Source organism: Hyperolius riggenbachi, chromosome 7 (genome assembly GCF_040937935.1).
Source record: "Hyperolius riggenbachi isolate aHypRig1 chromosome 7, aHypRig1.pri, whole genome shotgun sequence".
Classification (NCBI taxonomy): domain Eukaryota; kingdom Metazoa; phylum Chordata; class Amphibia; order Anura; family Hyperoliidae; genus Hyperolius; species Hyperolius riggenbachi.
In genome coordinates, this window is record NC_090652.1 from 21,837,335 (window position 1) to 21,857,365 (window position 20,031).

The following is a 20,031-nucleotide window of genomic DNA, read 5'->3' on the forward strand; positions in this document are numbered from 1 at the left end:
TTATTTATATAAGATTTTCACAGTGCAGATTCTCTTTAAGAAAGTAGTGTAGTGGGGATGACTTGACACCCTGTAGAAAAAGGCACAGGAGGCAAAAACGGGAGCCCAATAGTGTGATATGTAAAGGGTGAATGTGAGAATAAATAGATAAGACGCTACTCACAAAGGAGGGTTGCAGAGGGGCAACCGACCACAGGAAGCAGGTGGAGACCATAAACCCGACTCCACTCAGGGTGGCCCTTATGGACCTGGCTGCGGTCGCTCTCCTGGAAAAAAGGAGACCGATTTCTACTGTGGTGGAAACCATGTGTGTTCTGTAACCACCCCTCGAACAGATATGTACAGGGGTGAACTACACCAATGGGGGAAAGAGGCGCCCTGGTTGATAAAAGCTTTCAAAATCGAGTGTAATCAATCCGGAATAGGGAGGCTCCCTATGCCAGATTGATTTCACTATTTGGCACTGTTATTGGCCTGAGGAAGCGAGCTTAGACCCGTGAAACGCGTTGCCTGTGCTTAATAAAATCTTTTGTTTAATGCAGAGATTTCGTCATTGAGGTAAGCTACCTCGTTTTCCCTTCTCGATTTTAAACTGCTTTTAAAAGCTTTTAGCAACCAGGGCGCTTCTTTCCCCCCATTTCTGCTTTAGGAAAGTAAACTTCAGTTTTGATTTTGTGAGCAAAGGTTTGAAAATCATGTAGAATTGCTATGGGAGCTGACGATAGTTACACGTGCTAAGCTAAAACTCAAATGAAATCAAACCTATGAAAACAAATCTTAGCTCATATAAAATTATTACACTTTTGTAATGTACTAAAATACAAATTACAATGATACATGAATGCCAGTTTGCATAGTAGCTCAGTTAGATGTCGTAACAGAGACTAAGGAAGGTCAGTGAGATGCAAATAAATCTGTATTGATGCCGGATTATGCAATTTTTGTATGAAAATATATGCAGCTTGAAATGGACCAATCAGCTCCTGAAAAGGTGAAATCTGATTCTCAAGCTACATAATTTTGCATACAACATTTGCATAAACCTGCTTCACCACAGAATTACTAGCATCTATAGTAGGGATTACTAGTGACACAACTGCACATCGGGCTTTATTCTAACAACATATGTTATTTATTATATATTACAAAAAATTCTGTTTACACATCAAATATACAGTCACAATCAGTGATAAAGATGCTAATCTTGCATTCAAAACTTTTTTCTGCTGTTATAGTTTGGAGTTATTACATACAGTACCTTAGGAGCACTGGCCCTTTAATTGCCATTGCCAGTTGCATGCTGTTTTTTTTTAATCTATAATATATTCCTCCTCTTCCCTTTAGTTTTCCCCTCCTTCTAATGACATAAGACAGTGCACTTCCTAGTATAGACCTCAGTGGGTGTGTCTGAAGACTCGGAGGAGGGGGTAACAAATACACAATTAGGAAGAGGAGAAAAAAAAAGAATGAGGGAGGAAATGATGTCAGGATTAGCTTCATTCAAAGGTAACCAAGATGGAAACTGCCTAGAATAGGATTCTCTGCTTTTTTCTTTATACAATTCACAGGAATCATAATGTGGACAGTGCAATACATCTGTTATATAAGTAGAACTAGTATCTATCTACTTATAGTTGTGGTTTTTATCTCTAGGTTAGCATGGGTGTCACTTGTTCTTTAACAATGCCCTTCTCAGCAAGGAAAACAAGGAAGCCGGAATGGCCAAGGGCGAGGATTGGAATATATCGATAAGTCTCGGCATAATATTCATCTTCAATATACTAATTCTCCTGAACCATGAAAATTCAGGCTTGTTCCATCTAATCAAGTCTTTCTTCACCTCTTGTGCAATTGTCCAATAAGGTTGCTTTATTATATAGATTTTGTGGACTAAGCACTGCTATTACTGAATATACACGTTATGTATGATGACTGTTATCGAGAAATAGAACATTTTATCATTTCTTTCTTTTAACTAAAGTTTAAATGTGTTAGAAGTACAATTATTTAAGCCTCCGACTCCAGGTGCCCAAAAATTGCTCTGACTGCAACTCCACATCCCTACTTTTACATGTCACTCATTTCCCACACTCTGAATAAATAAAACCAGAGTTAGTTACCCGCTAACGCTGGTTCCGGTAATTTTTCAGGACACATACCAATTGGTTTCAGCACACAGACCATGCAATCTGTTGTCACAATTGGTGCACAGAAACCGCTGGGAAATTGGCCGCAGACCGATTAGAAGGGAGCTTGTGAGTTACGGTAATTACAAATTACACACTATTTCAGGGTATAACTGCCACCACCTCTGTTACCATGAAACAGAGGAACCCACTGACTGGTTGACTCTAGACCTGCAAATAGAAAACGGTTAAACACACTCTATTTTATCTAGCTATCAACAATAGTAGCAACTCTTCAGAAGTCAGGGTTCAGTTTGTGTGGCTGAATAGCAGGGAAGCTGAACAAATAAATGACGTTAGCGTTGTTTATTAAAATGCAATATAAATAATATATACAGAAAATCATTAAAATCAACAATTATAGAGACATTAATAGCCAGTATGAAAATACAAAGGGAAGAAAATACGTACACTTAAGGTCAGGTGAAATATGTCCTTTCTAGGAAAAGTAATGCTAAGTCCTTGGTTTCAGAGTGGAGGACTCAGTGTCAAAGTCCAAACAAGGTGGTTGCCAGCATGTCCTCAAGCTGGCAAGGGTGTAATCAGGATGATGTTTCAAAGTGGAGGACATTGATTTTGGGTCCTCTGCAATTTTTATACCCCTGATCCAGTAGGAGGGAGTGAGGGCGGGAACCACACACCCCCTTAGAACATGAGATAGCTCAAATTAGTCCCAATTTATCTTGTCCTCTATTATAAGCTAAGACACTTTAAATTGTAGACAGAGATAGAAATCCTGTCATTGGTTGCATATACATTATATGGGGACAACGCCCCATTTGTCATATTTGCTAATTCATAGCTATGCACCATAGTCAAATGGAACTGACTGAGTGTTTTCAGGTTAGATCATATAGAACCGCTTTGTTTCTTTATTCTTTGATCCTTTGAAGTCGTGTTATCCGGCTCATTGCATGAAAAACCTTGCGAGTTTATGTAAATCAAAAGTGCAATTTTATATTATTTAGATATATTGTTATATTTAATATTAAATTCATATTTTTTCCAAATTGGTCTACGTTTCATGTTTAAACCAGTACTGTGAGAAACCTACGATAAACGAACTCAAAAGTCGGGCGTGTGTCATAATTTGAAGCTCCTCCCATCTTTTAGGAACTTTTGAATTATCAGTTGCTATCATTTTACAAAACACCTGACACCGGGAACACATCAGCACCTCCCCTATAAAATCACCATACCATTAGTCCCGCCTTCAGTGCTATAGAAAGAAGCAGACTAGGCAGACATAACTACCACGGCATTAGCAGCTCCTATCATACTGGAGAAAGATTCTACTTCACATTACAAGTCTGCTCCTAAATCCCTGGGGGGCACTTGTCCTGGAAGATTACTGGAGACAAGGTTACCAGGTAACTAATAACTCTAGTCTTCCCCAGTAATCTTCCAGCTTATGTCCTCTGAGATGATCAGCAAGAAATGAGAGGTTAGGATGAGTCCCCAGCTTGGAGAAAGTCCTGAATGTAGAGCAGGTGACATCTGTAGTGTAGTTCCAGCACTGTGAGGCCACGTCATTGCTGCTGCTCTAATAATATGTGCTTCCAGGAGACTTGTGCTTGTTTCCCCGTAACTTCATAAGCTGTCTGACTGTAACTTTCCTCCACATTCCTGACGTGACTAAGGATGCTCTCCTGTATGACTTCTCTGATGTCGAAGAAGATCAATTTTCCGAATATAAGATTTCCCACACTCTGAACATGAATAAGGACGCTCTCCTGTGTGACTTCTCTGATGTCTAAGAAGATTAGCTTTCTGACTGAAACATTTCCCACACTCTGGACATGAATAAGGAGTCTCTCCTGTGTGACTTCTCTGATGTCTATGAAGACAAGATTCATCACTGAAACATTTCCCACACTCTGGACATGAATAAGGACGCTCTCCTGTGTGACTTCTCTGATGTCTAAGAAAATGATCTTTCCGACTAAAACATTTCCCACACTCTAAACATGAACAAAGACCCTCTCCTGTGTGACTTCGCTGATGTATTATAAGACAAGCTTTCTGACTGAAACATTTCCCACACTCTGGACATGAATAAGGTCGCTCTCCAGTGTGACTTCTCTGATGTCCAAGAAGATCAGATTTCTGAATGAAACGTTTCCCACACTCCAGACAAGAATGAAGCTCACCTGTGTGAATTTTCTGATGTCTAAGAAGACCACCTTTCTGAATGAAACATTTCCCACACTCTGCACATGAATAAGGCCGCTCTCCTGTGTGAGTTCTCTGATGTCTACAATAATCACTTTTCTGAGAAAAACATTTCCCACACACAGAACATGGAAATTGCTGCTTCCTGGTATCTACTATCACATGTGCAGCAAGGTGTGATGTGTTTTTGCGATATTTCCCCCATTGTGAGCACTTATAATTCTTCCCACCTCCCTCTCTATCAGTAAAAGAGTTACTGGAACATTCCCCAGAATAAGAGGGATCTCCTGATCTATCGGCACTGTGACACTTTGGATGGGTATTTGAGGTAACAGGATGGGATCTATCAGAAGGTTCCTCAGGATTGGAGAGATCTGGTGATTTGTCCTCATGGTGACGTCTGCTGGGTATATTATCAGCAATGATGTTTCCTGCTGGTAAATGTAGTGCGGCACTATTATCTTCTGCACCATAATCTGTTGGAGAAATAATAACAGTCAGAGAACAGTCATTGTCCTGTCAGCAGTCATGTGTGTTGCCGTAGCAGTGACAGATAATGACAAGAGAATATACAGGGTGGTGCAGGAAAGACCCCCGTGCTCCTCTTACTCTATCCCCGCTGTGTGGGGTCTCCGGCATTTTGAAGCCTGTGTCACCTCCATTTGCTGCGGTATGAGAGTTACCTATACGGCAGCACATGCAGGTGACACAGGCTTCAGGTAAGCCGGAGAGGACACACAGCAGTGATAGAGTAAGAGGCACACGGGGACCGGCTGGCCGGGGGCTGCCTGTATACTCACACTCATCAGCCCCAGCGCTCAGCGGATCTGTCAGAAACAGTCTTATCAGTCTGCCGACAGACTGTACACACGTCCTACTGTTGGCAGAACGTCCGCACAGCGGGAGGGTCTAACGGACCCGCCGTTTGTTACAATAATGCGTGTGTACGCACCTTAACCTTTCTTGGTAAGTGAGACTTTCCATCCCTCGTATCAATTTTGTTGCTCGTCTCTGCACCTGCTCTAAAACTGCAATATCGTTCCTGTAATGTGGTGCCCAGAACTGAATTCCATATTCCAGATGCAGCCTTACTAGAGAGTTAAACAGGGGCAATATTATGCTAGCATCCCGAGTTTTTATTTCCCTTTTAATGCATTCTTCAATTTAATTGTCTTTAGCTGCAGCGGCTTGGCATTAGATACGATTATTTAACTTGTTGTCAATGAGTACTCTTAAGTCCTTCGCCAAGTTTGATGTCCCCAACTGTATCCCGTTTATTTTGTATGGTGCTAGATCATTGGTACGTTTAAAATGCATGACTTTATGCATGACTAGACTTTCATCTGCCATTTATGTGCCCATATAGCCATCCTATCCAGATACTTCTGCAATATGTCACCATCTTCCTGAGACTTAATAATTCTGCACAATTTTGCATCTTCTGCAAAAATAGCAACATTATTTCTTACTTACTAAATCGAAGAGTACTGGACCCATTACTGACCCCTGTGGAACTAATGGTAACAGTCACCCATTTTGAATATGATATATTGACCACAACTCTTTGCTTTCTGTCCATTAGCCAGTTCCCTATCCATGCACACAGACTCTTCCCCAGTCCTTGCATCCTCAACTTTTGCACCAGACTTTTGTGGAGAACAGTATCGAAGGCCTTTGCAAAGTCCAAGTATATCACATCTACAACATTCCCAATATCCACACTAGCATTCACCACCTCATAAAAGCTAAGCATGTTAGTTAAACAGGACCTGTCCTCAGTAAACCCATACTGATGCTGAGAAAAAGGGGTTTATCGATAATGGAACTTAATTCCCTTAGCAACTGAGGATGTATGCCATCTGGGCCAGGTGCCTTATCTACAGGATCTTCTCAAAAAATTAGCATATTGTGATAAAGTTCATTATTTTTTGTAATGTACTGATAAACATTAGACTTTCATATATTTTAGATTCATTACACACAACTAAAGTAGTTCAAGCCTTTTTATTGTTTTAATATTGATGATTTTGGCATACAGCTCATGAAAACCCCAAATTCCTATCTCAAAAAAATTAGCATTAGTTGAGAGACGCAAGACCCAACACTCTGGATGAGCTTAAGGCCGCTATCGAAGCATCCTGGGCCTCCATAACACCTGAGCAGTGCCACAGGCTGATTGCCTCCATGCCTTGCCGCATTGAAGCAGCCATTTCTGCAAAAGCATTCCCGACCAAGTATTGAGTGCATAACTGAACATAATTATTTGAAGTTTACCTGTTTTTGTTTCAAAAACACTTTTCTTTTATTGGTCGGATGAAATATGCTAATTTTTTGAGATAGGAATTTGGGTTTTCATGAGCTGTATGCCAATATCATCAATATTAAAACAATAAAAAGGCTTGAACTACTTCAGTTGTGTGTAATGAATCTAAAATATATGAAAGTCTAATGTTTATCAGTACTTTACAGAAAATAATGAACTTTATCACAATATGCTAATTTTTGAGAAGATCCTGTATTTGTATTTTATTTAGTCTTGTCTTCATTCTTTCCTACATTAAGTATTTCATATTAAAATTGGAGGTTTGGGACCCTACTGTCATTTGCAACAATGATGCTTCAACAGCAAGCATTCAACAGCTCTGCCCTACCTTGGTCATCTACCACTGAGTTCCCTCCCTCATCCTTTAGGAGTCCAATACAGTCCACCTTACTTTTTCTTAGAGTTGATATACTTGTAAAACTTCTCTGGGTTATATTTGATATCTCTAGCGATTTGACTTTGCCAGCCTAATTTATGTTTTACAAGTTTAATTGCACTCCTTATACTGTAATTCAGCCTCCCTTCCCATTTTAAGGACTTATAGGCACTTTATTCCACTTATATAATTTTTCTATTCATCCATAGAGGATTTTTTATTCCTAGTTTTGTTTCCATATGGGATACATTTACAATATTGATTGAGAATAATTTTAAAAGTTTGCCTTCAGTGTCCTTCCCTTGTAGTATACTATCCCAGTTCACCGAACTTGGAGCATGCCTGAGCAGATTGAACTTTGCTTCTCTAAAATTCATAGTTTTAGTATTTCTGCTGCCTATCAATCCCCAGATCAACAGTTATCATGTAGGCCCACCACAGAAATATACACTACAGCACATTTTGAGCTGGAACACTCTGCCCAGCAATGCCAGATTTCAGCAATCAGGATCCTCAGCAGCATCAGCCATCACCACAGGTTTCTTTCATGAAGAACTGGGTCATCACTATTCACCTCCCTCTGTCCCCCTCCCCCCATGTCCCCTTAGAGATGACAGATGATTGCCAAGTGCGACTGGTGGCCCCGTAGTATGGCAGCCTCGGCTCTTGGTTTTTGGACATTATCCCCCCATCCTTCCAGAACCTGTAGATTAGAAGGCCACAAAAATGTATCAGATTAGATTGTTTTTTCATATCAGAACATACATTTGACTTTTCTATGGAAATTATCAGATTTTTTCGAAGTATCACGTGTGGCCACATTGCAATCTACCATCAGTGACCAACCCACTCAATGCGGCTGGTCCAGGCTGAATATCGCACACTATCCCACAATGGCTGCAATTCACCAAGCATTACCCCATTCAGCAATGCAGAAAACAGCTGATTTTACCCAACATTCAATCAAATGTCAATTTACTAAGTCTGTTGCCACATGGCAAAGTAAAACTACTGACTAGTGAGGTAAATTACTGACTTGTTAAATAAACACTTCAATAAATGTCACTTCACTGAGATTAGAGCATTTGGTTAACAACAAGTGAGATGTTCAGTATATTAAGTGCAGCCTGGAGCTGTCTGTAACTAACAAACTGCCATTCAGTAAAATGTACAGGCAATGGAGCCAGCCAATAGGAGGAGCCATCCCGTCCTGCTACTCCCTCCATTGGTACCGATATACTCCTGGGCGGGACATCAGAAAGTATGAGGTTTCCCTGTAATCCTTTAGATGAGAACAGGGAAAGACTCATACACAAAATACACATTGTCTTGTTGGGGCACCAAATAGGTGGGAAATGGCCCTGGGTGTAAGCACACTGTTATACCATATGTGGCAATGGGCAAGGCTGCTTGTTCACCTGGAAGTGGCATCCCTGAGTCACTGGTCCCCATCGTGTCACCCTCCTCTGCAGACTGCTGCTCCTCCTTCACATGTGTCTCATCATCATCTCCATCCTCCAGCTTCACTTTATTCAAGTCTTCACCCTAAACACAGGAAATAACACTGTTACAATGCAAGCACTGATTAAGGGAGGTCATTCCATATGGAGTTAGTGTTGTGTTTACAGCCTCAGTTCCATCTACCTGATGAGGGTGGGGGATGGCGGGATCTTCCTGTGTACAATCCTGGGAATAAAGAGGACCTGTATATCTCTCCGGTGAGGTTCGGTTACTGGATCCACCTGTAGGGAACACACACAGGGGTGGAAAAGGCAGAAATATAAGATTCCTCTATTACAGCATAAAAGTGATCTCTGCCATGTAGTCCCAGTGACTGCTGTACAGAAGCAGCTTTGTGTGTTGCTGGGGGAGCTCTGCAGTTATTGCAGCTCACAGACAACTAACCCATGCTCTATAATAAGCTCCTTATTAGATGGGGATTAGCAGAGATGTCACAGTTATTCCTAGTTTTGTTTCCATATGGAATACATTTACTACAATATTGATTGAGAATAATTTTAAAAGTTTGCCTTAAGTGTCTTTCCCTTGTAGTATACCATACCAGTTCACCGAACTTGGAGCATGCCTGAGCAGATTGAACTTTGCTTCTCTAAAATTCATATAGTTTTAGTATTTCTGCTGCCTATCAAATCGGGGACCTATCAATCCCCAGAACAGTTATCATGTGGGCCCACCACAGAAATATACACTACAGCACATTTTGAGCTGGAACACCCTACCCAGCACTGCTAGATGTCAGCAATCAGGATCCTCAGCAGCATCAGCCATCACCACAGGTTTCTTTCATGAAGATCTGGGTCATCACTATTCACCTCCCTCTGTCCCCCTCCCCCTTGTCCCCTTAGAGATGACAGATGATTGCCAAGTGCGACTGGTGGCGTCGTAGTATGGCAGCCTCGGTTCTTGGACATTATCCCCCCATCCTTCCAGAACCTGTAGATTAGAAGGCCACAAAAATGTATCGGATTAGATTGTTTTTTCATATCAGAACATACATTTGACTTTTCTATGGAAATGATCAGATTTTTTCGAAGTATCACGTGTGGCCACATTGCAATCTACCACCAGTGACCAACCCACTCAATGCTGCTGGTCCAGGCTGAATATCGCACACTATCCCACAATGGCTGCAATTCACCAAGCATTACCCCATTCAGCAATGCAGAAAACAGCTGATTTTACCCAACATTCAATCAAATGTCAATTCACTAAGTCTGTTGCAGCATGAGAAAGTAAAATGACCGACTAGAGAGGTAAATTACTGACTTGTTAAATAAACACTTCAATAAATGTCACTTCACTGAGATTAGAGCATTTGGTTAAATACAAGTGAGGTGTTCAGTATTTTAAGAGCAGCCTGGAGCTGTCGGTAACTAACAAACTGCCATTCAGTAAAATGTACAGGCAATGGAGCCAGCCAATAGGAGGAGCCACCCTGTCCTGCTACTCCCTCCATTGGTACCGATATACTCCCGGGCGGGACATCAGAAAGTATGAGGTTTCCCCTGTAATCCTTTAAATTCCCCCAGAGGATCTTCCAACCCTAGTCCACGCCTTCATCACATCACGGCTGGATTACTGCAATGCCCTTTATGCTGGCCTCCCTAAAAAGGACCTGCGTCACCTGCAATAAGTGCAGAATGCTGCTGCCAGATTGCTAACAAACCAGCCTCGCCACTGTTACATTACACCGATCCTTCGCTCACTGCACTGGCTACCAGTAGAATGGAGAATACCCTTCAAGATTGGACTGCTGGCATTCAAATCACTGCACAACTTGGGCCCGGGATACATGAAGGACTTGCTGAAGCTGCACCACACCTCTCACAGCCTCAGATCAGCAAGTTCTATACACTTGGTCACTCCCAGAGTGCACCTCAAAAAATCTGGAGACAGAGCCTCTTGTCATGCTGCCCTTACCCTTTGGAACTCCCTGCCAAACCAAGTAAAGACAGCACCATCCCTGGAGCTATTCAAATCCAGACTGAAAAGCCACCTGTTTAGCCTGGCATTTCCAGACTTATAAAATTCTTCCTCTGTACCACGATGGTCAGAGCCATGCTTATGCGCTTTGAGTCCCATGGGAGAAAAGCGCTTTACAAATGTTATTTGTCGTTGTTGTAGATGTGAACAGGGAAAGACTGATACACAGAATACACATTATCGTGTTGGGGCACCAAATAGGTGGGGAATGGCCCTGGGTGTAAGCACATTGTTATATGTGACAATGGGCAAGGCTGATTGTTCACCTGGAAGTGGCATCCCTGAGTCACTGGTCCCCATCGTGTCACTCTCCTCTGCAGACTGCTGCTCCTCCTTCACATGTGTCTCTTCATCATCTCCATCCTCCAGCTTCACATCCATCACTCCTTTATCCTAAACACAGAAAACAACAGGAAATAGCACTGTTACAATGCAAGCACTGATGCAGTGAGGTCATTCTATATGGAGTCAGTGTTGTGTTTACAGCCTCAGTTCCACCTACCTGATGAGGGTGGGAGATGGTGTGATCTTCCTGTGTACAATCCTCGGAATAAAGAGGACCTGTATATCTCTCCGGTGAGGTTCTGTTACTGGATCCACCTGTAGGGAACACACACAGGGGTGGGAAAGGCAGAAATATAAGATTCCTCTATTACAGCATAAAAGTGATCTCTGCCATGTAGTCCCAGTGACTGCTGTACAGAAGCAGCTTTGTGTGTGGCTGGGGGAGCTCTGCAGTGTATTGCAGCTCACAGACAACTAACCCATGCTCTATAATAAGCTCCTTATTAGATGGGGATTAGCAGAGATGTCACAGTCATATCCAGGGAGAGGTATTAATCATACTCACCCTTGTCACATATGTGGGCGTGGCTGCGCAGCCCTCTGTGTACGAGCGTGGCCACGCTGCATGTGTGAGAGTACAGCCACGTCTGCACAGTCCACGAGAGGCTTTGTGCTGCCGTGCAGGCGTGGCTGTACTCGTGCATGAGCAGTACAGAAACGGTCGTACAGAGAGGGGAGTGCAGCCACAGGAACACATGTGACAAACTCTTGTGGAATATGTACAGAGGGACCCTGCAAAGCAATGGTGGGCTTGTGGAGCAATTAGGAAGCCTCTGCACTATCCAGAGCATTCCCTCTACTTGGGTACATTTAAAAAAAAGTACAGGTTGTCTTTAAAGTGGGCCGAAGCTCCATTTTAATCACCCAATAAGAAATTACCTATTTAGCTTACCTGTCCTGTTGTTTTTAGTGGTCACTGTCAGATTCAGGAGAAATGTAATATGAAAAAGGAAAGAACATTCTGCTGGTTTCCATCTTGATCAGTGACTGAATGGCTTCTATCTAGCACGTAAACAATAACCGATGTGAGAGGTACAGTATATGGAGACTGCCATATTTATTTCCTTTTAAACAATACCAGTTGCCTGGCAATAGTCCTGACCCTGTGTCTCTAAAACTTTTAGCCATAGACCCTGAACAGGCATGCAGCAGGTAAGGGACTCTGACTCAGCTGGATCAGGTTTTACTGGATTAGCCATTTGCTTGTTCCAGGGTTTTGACTCAGACACTTCTTATGCCAGACTTCCAGGCAACTGGTATGGTTTAAAAGGAAATAAATATGGCAGCCTCCATATCCCTCTCACCTTAGGTATCCTTTAAGGGCCCTTTTCCACTAGCAGTCGCTAGCGTTCACGCTGAACGCTAGCGATTGCTGAATCGCAAAGCTAAAAAATTACTGGCAATTTCCCGGCGTTTGCGGCCACGATTTTGCTATGCTATGCACTGCATAGCAAAATCGCGGCAATAATCGTTCCGCCGCGCGTTCCTGTAAAAAACGAATCACTGTAGTGGAAATGACCTACCGCGATTCCTATGTTAAAAAGCAAACCGTAGCGATTGTAAAATCGCTAGCGGTTTGCGACTTTCCGATTCAGCCAGCGCAAACGCGCTAGTGGAAAAGGGCCCTAAGTGCTTATGTGACAATGCGGGGGGGGGGGGGGCGGGGGGAGAGAATCTAAAGAGTATCTCCAAGATCTGCCCCATCCTGACCCTGGACACTGACAAACTCCTTGTCCATGCCCTCATCATCTCCCACCTGGACTACTGCAACACCCTCCTGTCAGGCCTCCCTTTAGAACCACATCGCCCCCCCTACAATCCATCATGAACGCAGCAGCCAGACTAATCTACTCCTCCCACCGTTCTGCCTCCAAAACTAACCTGCGCAAATCCTTTCACTAGCTCCCAATCCGCTTCAGAATCAGCTTCGAGATCCTATGTTTGGCCTACAAATCTATACACAAGTCCTGCCCGACCTACATCTCTGACCTGCTCAGCAGATACACACCTGGCCACCCATTTTACTCCTCCAACAACCTCCCCCTTCCCCAGCCCATATCTCGCACTCCCATGCCTGACTACAGGACTTCACTAGAGCTGCTCCGATGCTGTGAAACTCTCTCCTACTACCCATCAGGCTTTCCCCCTCCTTCAACACCTTCAAACAATCCCTCAAAACTCACCTCTTCATGGAGGCTTACCCCACCTTACCACTGACCTAACTCTCTCTGCAGAGAGCCTCATGATGCAGCCCCCCCCCCCCCCACACACACACACACACACACACACACTATTGTAAGCCTTTGGCAGGACCCTCCCTCTTTGTGTATCATAACTGATTGTGCACCCTGACAACAGAATAATGTAAACTTGTATTATTGGGATACTCCAGTGCATGATCTGCCATTGTGTATCTTATTGTTTATTACCTTTATTGTGTTGTCGGTCACCTCTGTTATCATTGTCTGCAATCTTATTTATTGTACAGTGCGGCAACATTTTTAGGTGCTATATAAATCCAATAAATAATAGTAGTATTAATTCTCTGAACTGCTCTTACCTGGTGATGTGAGGGGCGGCTGATTCTCCATCATGAAGTCCTTGTAGAGGTCCTTGTGTCCTTCTAAATACTGCCACTCCTCCATTGAGAAATAGACTGTGACATCCTGACACCTCATAGGGACCTGGCACACACAACAATAGTCACTATCCACACACTTCCGTTGCTGATGCTGCATAATGTCCCATAATCCTCAGCACTGCTCACCTGTCCAGTCAGCAGCTCAATCATCTTGTTTAGAACTTCTAGAATCTTCTTCACATTGTTTCTCTGAGGTGTCAGGGAGTGAGGTGGAGGCACTGAGATGGTGGATGGGCCATGAAGACAGCTACCGGGAGTCTCCCCAGATGTCTTCTTCACTACTCCATACTCCTGTGTAATAACACATAGTAACAGCAATCACCATGTACATTCCCAGAATCCTCCTCACCTAGCACAGGCCTGACATGTTGTGGTGATGGAGGTATAAAAAGGCAGTGAGGGACACAGGTATGTATAGGCTGGATGTGCAGGCTCAGCAGCTGGCAGAGGTTGCTCTGTGTAGCTGTGATGTGTAATGCTGAGTGATACTATACATATGTATACTGTATGTGTCCCTCCCAGAATCGTCCTCGCCTCTCCAGCCAGCCCTCCCAGAATCCTCCTCACCTCTCCAGCCAGCCCTCCCAGAATCCTCCTCACCTCTCCAGTCAGCCCTCCCAGAATCCTCCTCACCTCTCCAGTCAGCCCTCCCAGAATCCTCCTCACCTTTCCAGCCAGCCCTCCCAGAATCCTCCTCACCTCTCCAGCCAGCCCTCCCAGAATCCTCCTCACCTCTCCAGTCAGCCCTCCCAGAATCTCCCTCACCTCTTCAGTCAGCCCTCCCAGAATCTTCCTCACCTCTTTAGTCAGCTCTCCCGGGAATCCTCCTCACCTCTCCAGCCAGCCCTCCCAGAATCCTCCTCACCTCTCCAGCCAACCCTCCCAGAATCCTCCTCACCTCTCCAGTTAGCCTTCCCAGAATCTTCCTCATCTCTCCAGTCAGCCCTCCCAGAATCCTCCTCACCTCTTCAGTCAGCCCTCCCAGAATCCTCATCACCTCTCTAGTCAGCCTTCCCAGAATCCTCCTCACCTCTCCAGTCAGTCCTCCCAGAATCCTCCTCACCTCTCCAGTCAGCTCTCCCGGGAATCCTCCTCACCTCTCCAGTCAGCCCTCCCAGAATTCTCATCTCTTCAGTCAGCCCTCCCAGAATCCTCCTCACCTCTCCAGTCAGCCTTTCCAGAATCCTCCTCACCTCTCCAGTCAGCCTTCCCAGAATTCTCCTCACCTCTCCAGTCAGCCCTCCCAGAATCCTCCTCACCTCTCCAGTCAGCTCTCCCAGAATCCTTTTCACCTCTCCAGTCAGCCTTCCCAGAATCTCCCTCACCTCTTCAGTAAGCCTTCCCATAATCCTCCTCACCTCTCCAGTCAATCCTCCCAGAATCCTCCTCACCTCTCTAGTCAGCTCTCCTGGGAATCCTCCTCACCCCTCCAGTCAGCTCTCCTGGTAATCCTCCTCACCTCTCCAGCCAGCCCTCCCAGAATCCTCCTCACCTCTCTAGTCAGCCTTCCCAGAATCCTCCTCACCTCTCCAGTCAGCCTTTCCAGAATCCTCCTCACCTCTCCAGTCAGCCTTCCCAGAATTCTCCTCACCTCTCCAGTCAGCCCTCCCAGAATCCTCCTCACCTCTCCAGTCAGCTCTCCCAGAATCCTTTTCACCTCTCCAGTCAGCCCTCCCAGAATCCTCCTCACCTCTCCTGTCAGTAGGCAGATGATCTCCAGGCTGAGCATTACTATCCTCTCAGTCATGTGACTCTGGTCCTCATCCATCCTCATTGATATGGTCATGTGACCTACACAGGGGGGAGAATAGACTGAGCATTATCTGGCATGAAGGACTTTATAAAGATGGAGATTATATTCACTCATTACAATGCACATCAAGCTCTGACTTCGGGGCTCTGGGTTCCTGAGGGTTCTGTTGTAGTTATTCTCTCTCTCCCAGATACAATAAACCCCTCCCCCATTATAATTATGGACGGGTAATTTCATGCTCAGTGGGCAACATAGCAATCAGCGGGGGATCAAATGCTTCTTCCCCTCACTGTATGAAGACAGCTGCAGTGGGCTGTTACATGCAGCAGTTTCCTACAGAGCAGTAACTGCACTGCCTAACACTAACTGACACCTGTGTGGTTACCAACACTGCTATTCAGCTGCATTAACCATTTAAGGGGGAGGTGCCACATTGGGCTCTATTCACAATAACATGTGCGGTAACTTTTTCAGGTGGAAAATTACCTCCAGCGATAATCACCGATTTTTTGGGGTAGTCACTAAAAATGTACAGAGTGTGATAAATGTTTGATAAAAGTGTGGTAAAATGGGAGATTAACAGTTGATAATTGGTTGGTAATATGTATGGAAATAACACTTTTTTGACCACTGTAGGCAGCCCATATGCTTGTCTCCCATTACACAGAGATGGCCCAGGAAAGCCTGTCACATTTACAGTGGGACCTCAACTCTTCACAGGACAGAAGGCAAACATATAGAAATGCACCCTGTATGTTTATAATTTAGCCTGTCTAATTCCCCCTCATCTGTGAATAATCACAACTGTAATTTGAGCTCTCAGCAGTGCCAGCTGGCTGCCTCAGCAGACTAACCCTATGTCTGCTTCCATGAAAGCAGGAAGTACACACACTGGAGATTTATGGCAGGATTTGTATCAGCTGTAACAAAGAAAAGTGTTTCTTTAAAACGTTATTATGCTGTTGCTTATCTTTTAGAGCAGAGAGGAATTTCCTCCTCGGCATCTATAAAATCATTACACAAAGAATTGAATGCTTTCGCGAATGCATATTTGCATGAGCATTGCCTCATGAATAGCCAATTAGGTCAAAATTGCTTAGCCAGTTATGTCAGGTGTTCACTTGGTGTTTAACCCTCCTGGCGGTTTGCTAAAAAAATCGCCAGGGGGCAGCAAATCTTTTTTTTAATTTTTTCATGTAGCGAGACAAAGTCAAAGAACGGGATCTCCTGGAGGGCTTCCCCCGTCGCCATGGCGACGGGCCGGGATGACGTCCCCGACGTCATAGACGTCGTGACGTCAAAGGGGATTCCGATCCACCCCATAGAGCTGCCTGGCACTGATTGGCCAGGCAGCGCACGGGGTCTGGGGGGGGGGGCGGCTGCGGCGCGACGGATAGCGGCGGATCGGCGGGTAGCGGCGGCGATCGGGCACTGCACGCAGCTAGCAAAGTGCTAGCTGCGTGCAGCAAAAAAAAAATTATGCAAATCGTCCCAGCGGGGCCTGAGCGGTGCCTTCCGGCGGCATGGCCCGAGCTCAGCTCGGGCTTACCGCCAGGAAGGTTAATGCACGCATTTAATTCTCTGTGTAGTGATTTATGTATGTCTCTCCTTTGGAGGCGGGTGGTGGATGGCTCATTCCAGGTGGTGTGAGTCCTGGAGTGGGCTGTCTGCGCCTGTCCTTCCCCCCCCCCCCCCCCCCCTCCCTGGAGTGCAGTGTGTGAGCCAGCCCTGAGCTCCAAAGCTCAGTGCGACCCATGCTTCATTCTTTTCATTTTCAAATTTGTTGCACCCAAGCTATGCTCAGTAGCAGAACGCAATGGACGTTAAGGTAAGTGCCTGTTTTTAAATATTGGGAGGTGAAAAGGTGCGGACGGCTCTCCCCGGCGCTGGCCATGCTTGTGAGGGTCGCCTGCGCCACCCAGCCTCCCCCTCCGGGGTGCTAATGTGGTTCCCAGGCAGTGAGAGCGCCTGGGACCCCGTGGTCCCCCGGTTGTATGGGGGCATTGGGAAGCCTCCCCGTGGCGCTCCTGGATAGTGCTATTGTAGCATGAACTCATTCCCGCAGGGCAACCGCATTGCGGCATTGGTTTTTGGCCCTGCATAAGTCGGCATGCGAAAGCGAATACATATTTACATGAGCATTGCCTCATGAATAGCCAATTAGGCCAAATTTGCTTAGCCAGTTATGTCAGGTGTTCACTTGGTGTTTAACCACCTTAGCGGTATGGACGAGCTCAGCTCGTCCATTACCGCCAGAGGCTGCCGCTCAAGCCCTGCTGGGCCGATTTTGATGAAATAAAAAGCAGCACACGCAGCCGGCACTTTGCCAGCCGCGTGTGCTGCCTGATCGGTCCCCTCAGCCGCCCGAGCCCTGAGCAGCCGGAACAAATAGTTCCGGCCAGCGCTAAGGGCTGGATCGGAGGCGGCTGACGTCAGGACGTCGGCTGACGTCCATGACGTCACTCTGCTCGTCGCCATGGCGACGAGGAAAGCCAAACAAGGAAGGCTGCTCATTGCAGCCTTCCTTGTTACTTCTGCTTGCCGGAGGCGATCGGAAGAATGCCTCCGGAGCGCCCTCTAGTGGGCTTTCATGCAGCCAACTTTCAGTTGGCTGCATGAAATAGTTTTTAATGAAAAAAAACCCCTCCCGCAGCCGCCCTGGCGATCTCAATAGAACGCCAGGGTGGTTAATGCACGCATTTAATTCTGTGTAGTGATCTATAAAATCACCTAAAAGACGTCTGAAAGTGCGCCTTGAGATTAGACACTCCCGTCTTCCCTGCCTTCTGTGTAAAATGGACATAAACTCGAGCAAACAAAGCTGAAAAGGCTCCATCCTGAAGGCCAACAGCAGAGAAGTGATAATTATCACCAACCATTTGTAGGTGATAAAAAATCCTTAATTATCACCAACTAATCAATTGAGACTCTCAAATTGGAGATAAATATTAAGGTAATTACCTCACTTTTATCGCACGAGGTGATTTAGGGAGAAAAAAAATAGTGAATTTCAAAATGGAGATATTTTGGTCGGTATTTATCACTACCTAAATTACCTCATGCGGTAACTCATTGTGAATAGAGCCCAATGTCATTATAAAGCTCTGTTTATTGTCAGGTCAGTAATATAGAAGGAAGTAAGGAGTAATGGCTGCTGATGTCACATTGTGGCACCGCCTCTCCTGCTATTCTCAGTCTATATCCTGAAGCAGTACAAGGGCTGTGAGGTCAGGGCAGGTGGAGTTCCCCTTTACATAGCTGCTTTCCTGCCACACTTCCTGCATTCTGGGGCATTACACAGCAATCACATGCCACGCCTCCCCTGACACACCCAGTTTCTGAGTTGATGCCAATGTTGCTGCAAATGACATGCAGCTTGATATTGGGCCAATAAGAAGCAGAAGATGCTGAATTACACTGGCTCTTTTCCAAGAAATACATCCTATTACTCAACATGCCACTATACACATACTGTACATACACACACACACACAGTATTACACACACACACACACACACAATATTACACTATACACACACTGTACATACACAGTATTACACACACACACACACACACACACACACACACAATATTACAATATACACACACACTGCACATACACAGTATTACACACACACACACACACTGTACATATACAGTATTTTATACACACACACACACAATATTACACTATATATATATATATATATATATATATATATATATATATATATACACACACACTGTACACACACACACAATATTACACTATATATATATATACACACAGTATTACACACACACACACACACACACAATATTACACTATACACACACTGTACATACACAGTATTACACACACACACACAATATTACACTATACACACACTGTACATACACAGTATTACACACACAATATTACAATATACACACACACTGCACAAATAACAGTATTACACACACACACTGTACATATACAGTATTTTATACACACACACACACACACACACAATATTACACTATATATATATATATATATATATATATATATATATATATATATATATATATATATATATATATATATATATATATATATATATATATACACACAGTATTACACACACACACAATATTACACTATACACACACTGTACATACACAGTATTACACACACACAATATTACAATATACACACACACTGCACATACACAGTATTACACACACACACACACACACACTGTACATATACAGTATTTTATACACACACACACAATATTGCACTATATATATATATATATATATATATATATATATATATATATATATATATATACACATACACACACTGTACACACACACACAATATTACACTATATATATATATATATATATATATATATATATATATATATATATATATATATACACACACACACACACAATATTACACTATACACACACTATATTATATATATATATACACACATACGCGTGCACACTGTACATACACAGTATTATACACACACACACACACACACACACACACACACACACACACACACACACACACACACACACACACACACACACACACACACACACACACACACACACGTTCCACTTACTGGGGTGATAATGGCAGCAGACACAGGCAGCCCTTCCAGCAGAGAGGGGACACAGGCAGAGTTGCTGCAAAGTCTGGAGGAACAGCTGATTCACAAAGGGGG

General features: G+C 44.2%; 1 protein-coding gene across 9 annotated transcripts in view; it reads right to left on the reverse strand.

Annotated features, from left to right (window-relative positions):
* Positions 1-1,161: 1,161 nt before the first annotated feature.
* The window catches only part of LOC137524126 (zinc finger protein 567-like), a 342,122-nt gene continuing 323,252 nt past the window's right edge, over positions 1,162-20,031 (reverse strand). For all 9 annotated transcript variants that reach the window (XM_068243660.1, XM_068243661.1, XM_068243663.1 and 6 more), the window contains 5 exons: positions 11,064-11,161; positions 10,828-10,954; positions 8,702-8,799; positions 8,476-8,602; positions 1,162-4,834 (listed from right to left, as the gene is read on the reverse strand). In XM_068243660.1, coding sequence (XP_068099761.1) covers positions 3,822-4,834; positions 8,476-8,602; positions 8,702-8,799; positions 10,828-10,954; positions 11,064-11,161 — 1,463 coding nt within the window. In that variant the 3' untranslated portion in view covers positions 1,162-3,821. The remainder of the gene's footprint in view (positions 4,835-8,475; positions 8,603-8,701; positions 8,800-10,827; positions 10,955-11,063; positions 11,162-20,031) is intronic.